Source organism: Phycodurus eques, chromosome 12 (genome assembly GCF_024500275.1).
Source record: "Phycodurus eques isolate BA_2022a chromosome 12, UOR_Pequ_1.1, whole genome shotgun sequence".
Lineage (NCBI taxonomy): Eukaryota > Metazoa > Chordata > Actinopteri > Syngnathiformes > Syngnathidae > Phycodurus > Phycodurus eques.
The window spans coordinates 5,205,595-5,220,849 of NC_084536.1; the positions used below are offsets into that span (position 1 = coordinate 5,205,595).

Consider the following 15,255-nt stretch of genomic DNA (forward strand, 5'->3'; position numbering starts at 1 on the left):
TGAGGAATGCTCATCAAACACCTGTTTGGTACATCCCACAGGTGAACAGGCTAATTGGGAACAGGTGAGTGCCATGATTGGGTATAAAAGGAGCTTCCCTGAATTGCTCACTCATTCACAAGCAAAGATGGGGCGAGGTTCACCTCTTTGTGAACAAGGGCGTGAGAAAATAGTCGAACAGTTTTAGGACAATTTTCCTCAACGTACAATTGCAAGGAATTTAGGGATTTCATCATCTACGGTCCATAATATCATCAAAAGGTTCAGAGAATCTGGAGAAATCACTGCATGTAAGCGGCAAGGCCGAAAACCAACATTGAATGCCCGTGACCTTCGATCCCTCAGGCGGCACTGCATCAAAAACCAATGTGTAAAGGATATCACCACATGAGCTTTGTAACACTTAAGAAAACTAATGTCAGTAAATAGTTCAGTGCTACATCCGTAAGTGCAACTTGAAACTCTACTATGCAAAGCAAAAGCCCTTTACCAACAACACCCAGAAACGCCGCCGGCTTCTGTGGGCCCAAGCTCATCTAAGATGGAGTGATGCAAAGTGGAAAGGTGTTCTGTGGTCCGACGAGTCCACATTTCAAATTATTTTTGGAAATTGTGGATGTCGGGTCCTCCGGGCCAAAGAGGAAAAGAACCATCCGGACTGTTATGGACGCAAGGTTCAAAAGCCAGCATCTGTGATGGTAAGGGGCTGTGTTAGTACCAATGGCATGGGTAACTTACACATCTGTGACGGTACCATTAATGCTGAAAGGTACATACAGGTTTTGGAGAAAATTATGCTGCCATCCAAGCAATGTCTTTTTCATGGACGCCCCTGCTTATTTTAGCAAGACAATGCCACACCACATTCTGCACGTGTTACAACAGCGTGGCTTCGTAGTAAAAGAGTGCGGGTACTAGACTGACCTGCCTGCAGTCCAGACCTGTCTCCCATTGAAAATGTGTGGCGCATTATCCATCCATCCATTTTCTGAGCCGCTTCTCCTCACTAGGGTCGCGGGCGTGCTGAAGCCTATCCCAGCTGTCATCGGGCAGGAGGCGGGGTACACCCTGAACTGGTTGCCAGCCAATCGCAGGGCACATAGAAACAAACAACCATTCTCAGTCACAGTCATGCCTACGGGCAATTTAGAGTCTCCAATTAATGCATGTTTTTGGGATGTGGGAAGCGTAAAATACAATAACGGACAGCCCGGACTGTTGAACAGCTCAAGCTGTACAAGCAAGAATGGGAAAGAATTCCACCTACAAAGCTTCAACAATTAGTGTCCTCAGTTCCCAAACGCTTATTGAATGTTGTTAAAAGAAAAGGTGATGTTACACAGTGGTAAACATGACCCTGTCCCAGCTTTTTTGGAACGTGTTGCAGCCATAAAATTCTAAGTTTATGATTATTTGCTAAAAACAATAAAGTTTATCAGTTTGAACATTAAATATCTTGTCTTTGCAGTGTATTCAATCAAATATAGGGTGAACATGATTTGCAAATCATTGTATTCTGTTTTTATTTATGTTTAACACAACGTCCCAACTTCATTGGAATTGGGGTTGTACATTATGTGTGTAGGAAGGGGTTGAGAATTCCTATCCACATATGAAGGCTGCTTATGTGGATTCAGACGGGAGAGGGACACGAGCGAAACACCGAACGAAGAAGAGATCACATCGGTGGAGGCAGTAAATTCTGTGGAGAACACAGTTTTGCCAAAAATAGCCGTCACGTACCTGCGGCTACGAGGCCTCAGAGACACCCGTTGAGTGAGCGATGCGTGGCGTAGAGGAACGCACTTGGAAAGCGTAGCACGCGTCCAACGGCAAATAAATCAGAGCCGAGCAGTTGATGATGTTTCCCCCCAAGAGAGGAAGGCCAAAGCACAAGTGAAGGTGTAGCTGGAGCATATAAGGTGTGTAGTTTGATTTGGCACGTTCAACCTTCAACCGACCTTGTCCTCCCCCAAACAAATCATTTTAAAAAGAGCTGCTGACACGTTCATGTGCGTTTACGCTCCTTGCTTCCAACATTTTACTTGGGTAAACTTTGACTTTTGTCTTTTCCAAATTGCAGTCGTACCTCGACTAAAGGCTTCTTAATACTCTTGCGGACGGCAACCGCGCTGACGTCACTGAGGCTATCCCGCACGCAGTTTATACTCGAGCGCAACCCATGTGCGCTGTTTTGAAAGTGTGATTCAGTTCTCCTCCAAGTCAGGGGTGCCGCTACGGCTGGTATTGGCTAGGACGCCACAGGATGGAGTTCCCTCTGTATTTTTTGGCCATTTCCAGTAGCCGTTTTTCCTTTCCTTTCCATAACAAGGAACAAAGCAACAACAATGGTCAACCTAGATGACCAGATGATACGTTTAATTATGCTGCAAAATCAATTGAGAAGGCGGCAGCGTAGATGCTATATGGAACCGGGAGTAACGCTGATTACATCATCACAGCATGTGACTAAAATGGACGAATCACGAGAGATGATCTCTGCGGCATTCTACGCGCAGCAAACATTTTTGGGAGAGGGGCCAAGGGCCTCTGGGTGGCCAGTTGTCGTGGCACCTCGGTGGGGCCAGCAGACCGCCCTGGGTCCCACGGTGTGGGACGTGTCCCGTCCGCCGGGCTGCTGTTGGGTGGACTCCTGGCCCCGATCCCGCCTCTCATTTGATTGGGTGGGGTCCTCAGCCTCCGCGGTGCAGGCACAACAATTACAGGACACTTCTGTCAGTCATTGTGCATGCGAAACGGTGTCAATTCACTTGCATGTGTCCGCAGCCACACACCCCTGGGACATTTTCACTGTATGAGAGGCCACTCACTTATTGCGACAAATAACTCACGAATATGTGAATTGCTTGGGTTTCCCCTCACTCACACTCTGGTCCTATAGACGTTTGTACTTTACATAGCCACTCCCACCAAACATGTACAGCCGGGTTCACAACCCTTGTCTTGCATGCTTCCTGTCCTATCCTTGTCCTGTCCTATTTTGTCCTGTCCTTCCCTCACAGGGTGTACCCCATACAACACTCATATCTAATGTGTAATTGTTCTAGATATATTAGGATTTACTTTTCTCATCTTGTAGACAGTTAGTGCGTTTTCTTTTGTTGTCTTTTTTTCTCACTCCTCTCTAGAAACCTTGTTCTGTTCGACTGATCGACTCGGATTCTCAATAAATAACCATTATAATACTAAGAAACCACAGCAGTGGCTTAAACACTCCACTGTGACACAGTAAAACTGTTCCGGCATGAAAGGGATACAAATCTCCATTCTGCTTGACCTAGCAGCCAAACACGACAAAAGAAAAAAAAAGAAAAAAAAAAAAAAAGAAAAGAATTATGACCAAGCATATACGCTGGTGCTCGAGTGAAGGGAATAAAAAAGGTGAGCCACAGTTGCAGATGCACTTTCAGAATGGGACAAACAGTTAAACACAAATACAGAATGAAAACACGTGCAACAAGCTTGAAGAATAAGCTTACAACTGACCTAATCACGTGGTAAACAGCCAACCCGACCGACTGCAACTCCTGACGTCACTCACCAGGCCACGGCACTTCAGGACACACATACAGTAAACACTTAAGTATGTGGGTGACTTTTGGCTTTATACAGTTTACGAAAAAAGATTATAGCTTTACTTTCTCTTTTATTGTTTTTATATTTATTTCTAATAGGGCTCGGACTCGCACTCCAAAACACAATTCGCTATTTGCGTTGACAGCAACGAAAGATACATGTCGTAGAATGAAAGGTGCAATTTGAAAACTATCAATTAAACCAGAAAAAAAATACGCTGGCATATTTTGGCTGCTGCTTCTCCCTCTGAGAAAGTATTTCTCATTTAAAATCTTTTGATTAAAATATTTAAAAAATGGGTTGTACAAAGCAATTCATTGTTGCTTGTTGTTAGGAAGAATTCTTGGGGCATCATGCCCCATCAGCCATTTTGAATTTTTTAAAACTAATAATAAATAATAATATATAAAAATAATATAATAGTAAACAATAATGTGGCGTCACGGTAGACGTCTGGTTAGAGCATCTGCCTCACAGTTCTGAGGACCGGGGTTCAATCCCCGGCCCCACCCGTGTGGAGTTTGCATGTTCTCCGCGTGCCTGAGTGGGTTTTCTCCGGGCACTGCGGTTTCCTCCCACATCCCAAAAACATGCATGGTAGGTTAATTGAAGACTCTACATTGCCCGTAGGTGTGAATGTGAGTGTGATGGTTGTTTGTTTATATGTGCCCTGCGATTGGCTGGCAACCAGTTCAGGGTGTATCCGCCTCCTGCCCGATGATAGCTGGGATAGGCTCCAGCGCTCCCGCGATCCTTGTAAGGATAAGCGGCTCAGATAATGGATGGATAAATAATAATGTTGCAAATTAGTAATTTTCAAGTATTTTATTGGTAAAACTGTGGCAAAAGGCTCCCCTACCCTACACACCAGAGAAAGGGTGAGGAGAGCCAGAAGGAACAGGAACAACAAAACATCAAATCCATAAAGAGAAAACAAAAATATTAGACCATGCAAAAAAAAAAAAAAAAAGTGAGTCTTCATACAGCTTAACAAATAGCTGCTTTAATTATACTGTTTCAACTTGAACAGATGGCTACCCAATGACACACATCACACAGCCTGTTAAAGGCACATATGTAACAAGGTAACATTACAATACGAACAGTCTTTTCTATACATTTTATGCTTGAAATGTGCTTTATTAACCCACTATGCCATTTTGGTAACAATCTGCTTGCGCTTGTGTGGTGGCCCCTCATGTAGAAGTGAGTCGCTTAGTTCTCCTAAATGTGCTCAAAATTTTGAGTTCCTTCTCTGCCTGTCAGGTGATGGACTGGATCGAAAACCATGGCGAAGCTTTCCTCAGCAAGCACACTGGAGTGGGAAAGTCTCTTCATCGAGCTCGAGCCCTGCAGAAACGGCATGACGACTTTGAAGACGTCGCCCAGGTTGGACATTGTTCTCTTAAAAGTAAAGTACAAAAATAATAATGTAGTAAAAGAAAAAATAGTTTTAAAATGGTTTGTGTTGAACGGTACTGCATGACAGTTGGAGCTGTTTCCAGTCGCGGTGCTGACTTGAATGACGCCCAAAGCGACGGCTCAAGATGCCCCCTCTCAGGCCGATCATCAAACGGGGGAGGGGAGGGGGGTGACGGTACATTTTCGCCGGTGAATAATACTCCAAAAACATTGGGCAGTACAGCATTACATTATTAATCCAGTTGTCAACGGGGGTGTAGGGGCATGGGGAGTATGTGGGGGCAAAAACAACGGGTGGTACATCTTATTAAATATCAATGGACAGCTCTTAGTATAATGCAGTGCAGTAATAATCAATGAATTATTAAACTAAAACTAGGCTTTATCTTTTTTGTGGAGGCAGATTTTTTTTGCAGGTGTACCTATTATGAAGTGACTGCTCAGCGTATTAGCCATTGAGAATCATGTGTGTTAATCCTATAAAGAATGTGCAGTGATGTGATTTTAAAGGTCAGATGACAAGTATGTTATGAGGTCAGTTAAAATTCATATTTGCATTGCATATATGTTATGTAATACATGCACGTAACCTCCAGCAACTTTTCAACCATCGGTTAGCTAAAAATTAGGTTTTTATGACGCATATTGAGTCCTCCCCCAACATACCCGAAGCTCAAGACACCGAGGTGCGGTTAGTCTATCCACCGCAAGGGCTACTAGAAGTGACGTTGCAATTCCCAAACACAGCTCGCTACACTCTATACGCAATGGCGAGCAATGTGTTGGAATATGTGGAGGAGAAGGATTTCGACGGACAGGAGCACCCAACTGAACTTGGCATCGTCAAAGCGTACATATTTGAGCCGATCAGGAGGTCGGAACCTGTCAGTGACGACGATGAGCAGGCAAATAGCAGCTGTACAACAGAAAAAGAGAGTGGCCACTGGCTCGATGTGACGGTATGTCAAAAGCATGTCTTCTTATACACTCATGGCTTTTGAAATAATGGCACCCCAGGGGTGCCAATATTTTTGAGCATGACTATATGTATTATATATTCATATATGTTTCAGTGACACGGCACAAGCTTTTACATAGGATGCAGTATTCCTATATATTGTGTGCACCTCGCTCGAGTTGCGTTATAACACGCTGCACACGTCTTTGCCGTGTGTCTGTTGGCTTGTCATAGAGGCAAACGTACAGACGACAGTACTGAAAAGTACTGTGTGGGTCTTTCTTTCCTACTGCCCAGTGCATAATAACCATAATTGAGTCGTAGGTATATATAAGGAAATGCTCACCTCGTGTCTGCGCCGCTTCGCTAGTGCATCGTGTCAGCTGCGAGATTTAGTTCTCTTGCTCCCGGTTGAAGTCCCGATGGCAATAGGAAAAATAGTTAGCACCGCAGCTGGTTTCAGCCTTTGCCTACACCTGTGCATCCAATGCTTTCTCAAAACACGCCGGTTCGAAGTGATCGGCACAGAGTTTGGAATGCTTGCTTAGGCACCCGTAGCTTACCACGCTTCTTCCCGTCGAGTGACTTTCACTGTCTACTGGTCACGTATTTCTTCTTCACTTGGAAAGTAAAAAAAAACAACAAAAAACCTCTTAACGCTGCCTAAACTATCGTGACATCGTTAAATCATACAACAACAAATATACAAGGACGGGAACAACAGCATGGAACAATAGCACACAACGTCGAATGAACAGGATGTTTGGCTTGTGTGACGTCACAGCGCCGGAAAGCGACGAAGACCGGCAGGCGCACGATGCAAGAAGCAGAAGCCGCATTCTGCATCATATCGATATTCTTTCACCTTGAAATTTTATGACTTTTCCTAAGGTGTGCAAAAATACACAAAAATGAAAATAGTTAAGATGTCATTTTTTACACAAGTTTGTGTACACTGTACTGGCGCCCGAACTTGACACAACAGATAAATGCAATGAATTTGTTTGCTATTTTAGTGAAAAAATAAAATCCATTAGCTCAAGTATCAGCACAAATCAGCAAAATGAAAAAATGATACATCTACAACCTTCCAGAAATTACTCTATTACCATGCCAGAATTTGATACAGATGACCAAAAAGCTGAAGAAAAAACTGTGACACAGCTGAAACCATTGTAGAGGACATGCTCCCTGCAACCTGAAGTGTCACAGTGACTCCCCCACAACTTGATAAACTGCTTTCTTCCAAGCGGCCCTGCTGTGCGAGACAACCACTAGAAGATGCCTACTGGACTTTAACCTAATTGGCTGCTTCCCATCAAATCTGGATTCCCGTTTTCAGAAAGACTCCATTCCTTCTTTTGAAGATAGCGACCAAAAGGTGGGATCCTTTCTCCGAGAAGACCAAGCTGGGCAGATCGACAACAGAACGCAAATACAGCAATGAACTATTTGCTTAATATTCAAACATGCACCCAAGGCGCCACCCACTGGTGTTTGAGAGTAGCGCAACCCGGAATGGTTGTTTTTAACTGAAGATAAAATGTCCATTTTGATATTTCACTAACTCTGAAGAAATAGTCCAAATGCATGCCTTGATGTCTGTGTCAGTGTGTCAACAGCTGCGAGACTTTGAGAACTGATTGTCTTGATTTGAAGCCCAAACAGCAAAAAATGTGATTGAACCATAAACAGTTGATTTGTCAAGACTAAAATTTAAACAATCATTCTATATGCTTGACTATGACTGAGAGTACAAAGTTGGGAGTATTTTATATTAAGATATGATTTTTACACCATTCTTATGGCTAAATTGCAGACTGAAATTCAAGCCGATGGGTGTGGTCTTCTCCAACCTTCTCTTAGACACACTCATAACCCTCTCTTAGACACGCATCCGGGGTATTTAACCTCAGACACCCGCCTCTTCTACCTCTCTTTTGTGTCTGAATATGTTTTTTTGACCTCGGCTCGGCCGTGCTGCTACCCCCCCCCCCCCTCCCTCCTCCTCTTTCTTTTGTTCAAACATGCGGCTTGGCAAAGGTGAGCCTTTGTGATGGAGAGCTTAGCCTCCGTGGATCACCGCTGTTACACATCCAGAACAGTTGCTGCTGAGGTGGCAGATACGCTCCCAGCCAAATGTGATTTCTCTGAACTTGCTAGTGGATCCCGGAAACAGGCAGGGAGCGAGACGGTCATATTCTCCCAACAAGGCGTGACAAACAACTACGAGCTGAAGAACATATCCATAGCGAAGGCTTGTATGTGCCAAATAGACCAGGAGAAGCTCATCCATGCTTTTATCACAAGTAGACTTTACTATTGTAATGGTCTTCAGACTGGACTCGTCGAAAGAGCTTTAAACAGCTGCAACTCATTCAGAATGCTGCAGCTCGGGTTCTGACCAGAACAAAGAGGTCAAAACATTTTACTCCATTTCTAAAGTTTACATTGGCTTCCAGTCAGCTTTAGAAAATACTTCAAAGTTTTGCTACTCAGGTCTATATAGCCATCCATCCATCCATTTTCTGAGCCTTTTCTCCTCACTAGGGTCACGGGCGTGCTGGAGCCTATCCCAGCTGTCATCGGGCAGGACGCGGGGTACACCCTGAACTGGTTGCCAGCCAATAGCAGGGCACATAGAAACGAACAACCATTGGCACTCACAGTCATGCCTACGGGCAATTTAGAGTCTCCAATTAATGCATGTTTTTGGGATGTGGCAGGAAACCAGAGTGCCCGGAGAAAACCCACGCAGGCACGGGGAGAACATGCAAACTCCACACAGGCGGGGCGGCTGGTTAGCACATCTGCCTCACAGTTCTGAGGACTGGGGAGTTTGCATGTTCTCCCCATGCCTGCGTGGGTTTGCTCCGGGTACTCCGGTTTCCTCTCACATCCCCAAAACATGCATGGTGGGTTGATTGAAGACTCTCAATTATCCTTAGGTGTGAATGTGTGCGCGGATGTTTGTTTGTTTATATGTGCCCTGCGATTGGCTGGCGACCAGTTCAGGGTGTACCCCGCCTCTCGCCCAAAGATGGCTTGGGTAGGCTCCAGCACGCCCGCGACCCTTGTGAGGATAAATCGGTATGGAAAATGGATGGATGGAGTATATATACTGCGTATGTGTATACGTGGGTACGGAAAGTAGTCAGCCATTTGCTGAAATAATTTAAGCTAATTTTTTTCCCTCATTAATCGACACACCACCCCATATTGACGGAAAAAAGTGAATTGTTGAAATTTTTACGGATTTATTCAAAAAGAAAAACTGAAATATCACACAGCCACAAGTATTCCGACCCTTTACTCAGTATTTAGTAGAAGCACCCTTTTGAGCTAATACAGCCATAGAGTCTTTTGGGGAATGATGCAACTAGTTTTTCACACCTGGATTTGGGGATCCTCTGCCATTTCTCCTTGCAGATCCTCTCCAGTTCTGTCAGGTTGGATGGTAAACGTTGGTGGACAGCCGTTTTCAGGTCTCTCCAGAGGTGCTTAATTGGGTTTAAGTCAGGGCTCTGGCTGGGCCATTTAAGAACAGTCACAGAGTTGTTCTGAAGCCACTCCTTCGTTATTTTAGCTGTGTGCTTAGGGTCATTGTCTTGTTGGAAGGCGAACCTTCTGCCCTGACCACTCTGGAGAAGGTTTTTGTCCAGGATATCCCTGTACTTGGCTGCATTCATCTTTCCTTCGATTGCAACCAGTCGTCCTGTCCCTGCAGCTCAAAAACACACCCACAGCATGAAGCTACCACCACCGTGCTTCATTGTTGGGACTGTATTGGACAGGTGATGAGCAGTGCCTAGTGAGGATAAGCGGTACAGAAAATGGATGGATGGGTGGATGGGATTCAAATCAAACTGTCAAGCATTTCAGAAAAGCATTATCATTCAACAAAACATAACCATAAATACATTAATGATGGTTGTTGTTCAGTCAGAAGTCATACTTAAAAAAACAATATTTCACAAATTCTGCCAGTGTGTACATTTATGAGCACAACTGTATGCATACAGTCATTCATACCCCTGTCATATTGGAATGAAAGTGTAGGCTACACCTTTTTCATAACCTCTAGGCGGTGGTGGCATATTAGAATGAAAGTGTACACCTTTCTCATAACCTCTCGGTGGCGGTGGCATATTGCAATTAAAGTGTATAGCTTTTTCATCTCTAGATGGCGGCATACATTTATAAAATGTGAAAGTTTCATTTAATTTAATTTCCCCTTATACAGCTGTATAATGCGCAATATTGACGTTTGACATTTTTTGGGGGAAAAAAATGTGCATTATACACGAGACATTACGGTACTAAACATAAGGAACAAAAGTCATATAGAAGTCAGATAGTGTCTTGGCAAAATCTGCAACCTGCAAAAACAAGTACCTGCCAAAAAATGTACCAAATGAAAATTATTAAAATACACTTTCCCTTTTCTCTAAAACATTGATGAAGGATTAATCACCCATTTATCAATATCAGACTATTAATATATTCTGGAAATATCTTGGCCTGGTCCAAAGTGACCCGAAACATACTGTGTACATGGAAAATGAACAGTATGTAAGGGTTCATATTAACTATCACCGTATGCTATGCATCACCATTAACTGGGACAATGAAACAACAAACAAGTTGTCTAATGAGCATGAATGTCACATATTGCTGCAAAAGTCATCCACTTAGCAACATGCTAAACACCAATGTCGAAAAAACACATGAATGTTTTCAGTTTGAGTCATCAATGACATTTTACTGCGTTTAATGTGAGATTTATTTGTATCTGTTGTCATGACGACCTTTCTGTCTCTGGCCATCACTTTTTGGGGGCTTTTTTATTCACTTGACACGGATGACTATAAATCTGCAATAATCCCTCAACCCCGTACTAAAGCAGTCAGTCATGCAGCACAAAGTATTAATCTCCTGTAAATTATAATCTTTATCTTCTGACTAATCCTTCCCGTACATGAGGGAATATCCAGACGATAACTCGTCTCATCCCATCTGAAGAGTCCGAGACCTGATGTGTGTCTAAGAAGAAGAGGAAGTATGGCAGCTGTGATTATTCATACATAACAAAACAGAACCACAATCTGATTTATTTGGATCATAAGAGATTTAACCTTCAGTCAAAGTTCAATCCCTTTTTAGGCACATAGAGGGAGAAATATTGAGCTTCACAAACAGGAATTAACATTTCATATAACTAGATCCGATATAGGCGGCACGGTGGCCGACTGGTTAGAGCGTCAGCCTCACAGTTCTGAGGACCAGGGTTCAATCCCCGGCCCCGCCTGTGTGGAGTTTGCATGTTCTCCCCGTGCCTGCGTGGGTTTTCTCCGGGCACTCTGGTTTCCTCCCACATCCCAAAAACATGCATAAATTGGAGACTCTAAATTGCCCGTAGGTGTGACTGTGAGTGTGAATGGTTGTCTGTTTGTATGTGCCCTGCGATTGGCTGGCAACCAGTTCAGGGCGTACCCCGCCTCCTGCCCGATGACAGCTGGGATACGCCCGTGACCCTAGTGAGGAGAAGCGGCTCAGAAAATGGATGGATGGATGGATGGATGGATAGATCCGATATACATTGTTCTTATAATGTGTGTGTGTGTGTGTGTGTGTGCATTAACAGTAAATCTCATTAAACCACATCATGGAAGTGTTAGTTTATTTTTTTTAAAATCACTTTTCTTTAGCTATTATTTCATGCTCTCCTTTTTTGGGGTTTTGTTCTTTATTTTCAATAAGATTCAAGATTTAACATTTCTTGTATTATTTTTACCATGACATCCCTGTCAGCAGTGTTTAGCAGTAAAGCCCATTAAACCACATCAAATGTGATGAGACAATATTTTTTGCGTTATTGATTATATATTCTTATTTCATGTTTCAACAGTAAACAATGAGAAGGGGGTGTGAAACACTTATTCCACCCTGTTGTGTTGAATGCCATTGAAATATCCTGGCAGTATTCCACTTGGGATCTGTTTAAAAAGCCAAGATCTCTATGTGAAATACACTGCATAAAGATCAGGCCGGATTTACACTGCAGGTCTAAGTCCCCAATTACGATTCAATGCCTTTATCAATTTTCTTGATTGTCAGTTTTCCATGTACACCTCACCACTGTTTTATAAACTTTGCCCTTCATCCTAGCAGAGACTCTTCTGTCACATAACACACCTGACACCTTCCTCCACCCGTTCCAACCTGCTTGGACCCTTTTCTTCACTTCCTGACCACACTCACCATTGCTCTGGATGGTTGACCCCAAGTATTTAAAGTCCTCCACCCTTGCTATCTCTTCTCCCTGTCGCCTCACTCTTCCCCCACCACCCCTCTCATTCATGCACATATCTTCTGTCTTAGTTCGGCTAATCTTCATTCCTCTTCTTTCCAGTTCATGTCTCCACCTTTCTAACTGTTTCTCCACCTGCTTCCTGCTTTCACTGCAGATCACAAATTGCACTTACATAGTGCATCTACGTCAGTGTCAACACCTGGCAGTGACAATATATAAGCAAACCATTATACATAAATAATGCAAATATTAACTGTAAATTTACAAACCCCAATTTCCTTTTCACAACACTCAATAAGACTTTGGGAGCTGAGGACTCTAATTGGTGAAACTTAGTAGGTGGAATTCTTTCCCATTCCTGCTTGATGTACAACTTCAATTGCTCAGCAGTCAGGGGTGTCCGTTGTTGAATTTTGCACTTTATAATGCACAATATTTTCAATGGAAGACAGGTCTGGACTCCTGGCAGGCCATGCCAGTACTCACACTCTTTTACTAAAAAGCCACGCTGTTGTAACACGTGCAGAATGTGGCTTTGTCGTTGTCTTGCTGAAATAAGCAGGGATGTCCCTGAAAAAGACTGCCTGGATGGCTTCTATGTGCCTTTCTTTCAGCATTAATGGTGCCTTCATAGATGTGCAAGTTACACATGCCATGGACACAAACACACTCCCATGCCATCACAGATGCTGGCTTTGTGCTGATAACAATATGGATGGTCCTTTTCCTCTTTGAGGAGGACACATCATCCATGATTTCCAAAAACAATATGAAATCTGTATTCGTCAGACCACAGCTCACTTTTCCACTTTGTGTCACACCATCACAGATGAGCTTGGGCCCAGAGAAGCCGGCGGCGTTTCTGGGTGTTGTTGACATACGGCTTTTGCTTTGCATGTTAAGAAAAGCAAAGCAAAGCAAATTTATGTTTTTAGCGCATTTCATACAGAAGGTAACGCAATGTGCTTTCCATGATTAAAAGCATTTAAAAACAAATAAAAAAAACTGCTTCTAAACATTTAAAACAAAGAGAAAAAAATTAAAATACAATTAAAACAGCGTACAGTGCAAGAAATATCATTTCAAAGTGGAAATGCTCTAAAAAGCATGGGGGGGAGTTATTAACCTGGACTTAAAAACATGCACACTTTGGGGTTGACGTCACTTCTGTTGGCAACTTATTCCATTTGTGTGCAGCATAATAGCTAAATGCTGCTTCACCATGTTTGCTTTGGACTCTGTGCTCTACTATTAGAGATTAGTAGAGATTTAACTTGCATTGGTAGATGTAGCGATGAACTTTGTAAACTGACTTATTTTCTGAAGTGTTCCTGAGCCCACGTGGCAATATCCTTTACAGAATGATGCCGGTTTTTAATACAGTGCTGGCTGAGGGATCGAAGGCCTCTAATGTTGGTTTTTGGCCTTGCCGCTTACCTGCAGAGATTTCTCCAGATGCTTTGAATATTTTGACCATAGCGGGATCATGGACCATAGATGATGAAATCCCTGAATTCCTTGCAATTGTACATTGAGAAACGTTCTTAAACTGTTGACCTATTTGCTGACGTCCTGGAATCTGGAATGCCTCAATGTCTTCATACCGCCACAGTGTTCTTGTGCCTTTCTTTGCACCTGGGGGTGAGTTAGGGTCAGGTTTATCCCCTAGCGCTCCCAAAGAAACTGTTTTGAGGGAGATTTTCAGCTTTCTCCTCTTTTTGGACGGTGGTTTAGAGCACTGATTCCCAACCAGTGTGCTAGGGCACATTAGTGTGCCGTGAGCGCTCTTCAGGTGTGCCGTGGGAAAATTAGAAAACTTTATTTAGTTGCTCAAAAAAGTATTTATTTACAAGAAATAATGTATCTTTGTTCCTCTATTTATGCCAGTGAGGCATAGTGACAGACAGAACACATAAATGGTATTCTATTAGATGGCAGGAAGTACATACAGTAATTGATGTAGCCACTTTTTGTGACATTTTTGTTTGTTGGTGTGCCGTGAGATTTTTCAGTTGTAAAATATTTGCCTTGGCTCCAGAAAGGTTAGAAATCACTGGTTTAGAGGGTGAGCTCATTGAGGCAACGTCCTTCTCATCCATAGAATCGAAACAAGTGTCCCCACATTCGCTTGCGTCTCTACCTTTACCATAAAATGACATTTCAACCATTTGGTAGAGCATGTTTTTTAAAAAAATATTTGACCCTTAGAAGACTTATTTTTGTTGCTTTAAATTTCATAATTCTGTTCAATAACACATCTGAAAGGATAATATGTCAAAAAAAAGTCTTACTTTGGTAAATTCCGCCAAAATGTGTCCTTATGTGACGATGAAATTTTCTAGGTCTCACTTCCTATTTGAAAGGATGCTGAAAAAGCAAACTGCTAAAAGACGCAGTGCCATCTAGACGGTTACACAGAACCTTAAATTGAAGACTCTAAATTACCCGTAGATGTGAATGTGAGTGTGACTGGTTGTTTGTTTATATGTGCCCTGGGCATGGAACCCTTTATTCTAGCAATGTTTTTTTAGGTGGTAATATGCAGATTTAGTAACTCCTTTCAGGTGGTTGTTACAATTGAGGTCTGAGTCAATAATGAAACCGAGGTTTCTGGCTTGATTTGTAACTTTTAGTGACAGGGAATTAAGGTGAGGCGTAATCTTTAATCTTTCATTTTTCGGGTCAAAAACAATTCCTTCAGTCTTGTCTGCATTGAGCTGGAGAAAACTTTGACACATCAATTTGATTTGATGGATGCACCTACTGAGAGCATGTCAAGGACTGTAGTCATGTGATGACATTGAAATATAAAGTTGTGTATCCATATGCATAAGAGATGCTGATGTTCTATTATCAGTGCAAGGGGTAACATGTAGATATTGAATAGAAGAGGCCCAAGAATGGACCCCTGAGGAACACCGCATGTGATCTTTGTTTGCTCTGACTACCAATTGAGACAAAGTAG

At 42.8% G+C, this 15,255-nt stretch overlaps 1 protein-coding gene across 11 annotated transcripts in view; it reads left to right on the plus strand.

Moving 5' to 3' along the window:
* Window positions 1-15,255, plus strand: part of kalrna (kalirin RhoGEF kinase a) — a 204,053-nt gene that overhangs the window by 65,958 nt on the left and 122,840 nt on the right. For 10 of the 11 annotated variants that reach the window (XR_009769550.1, XR_009769551.1, XR_009769552.1 and 7 more), the window contains exon 14: window positions 4,864-4,986. Coding sequence is in view for 7 of the 11 variants with exons in the window: in XM_061691497.1 (XP_061547481.1) it covers window positions 4,864-4,986 (123 nt within the window). In the remaining 4 variants the exon portion in view is untranslated. Of the gene's footprint in view, window positions 1-4,863; window positions 4,987-5,906; window positions 5,979-15,255 lie in introns of those variants that run through there. The other variant, XM_061691504.1, reaches the window with a different exon arrangement.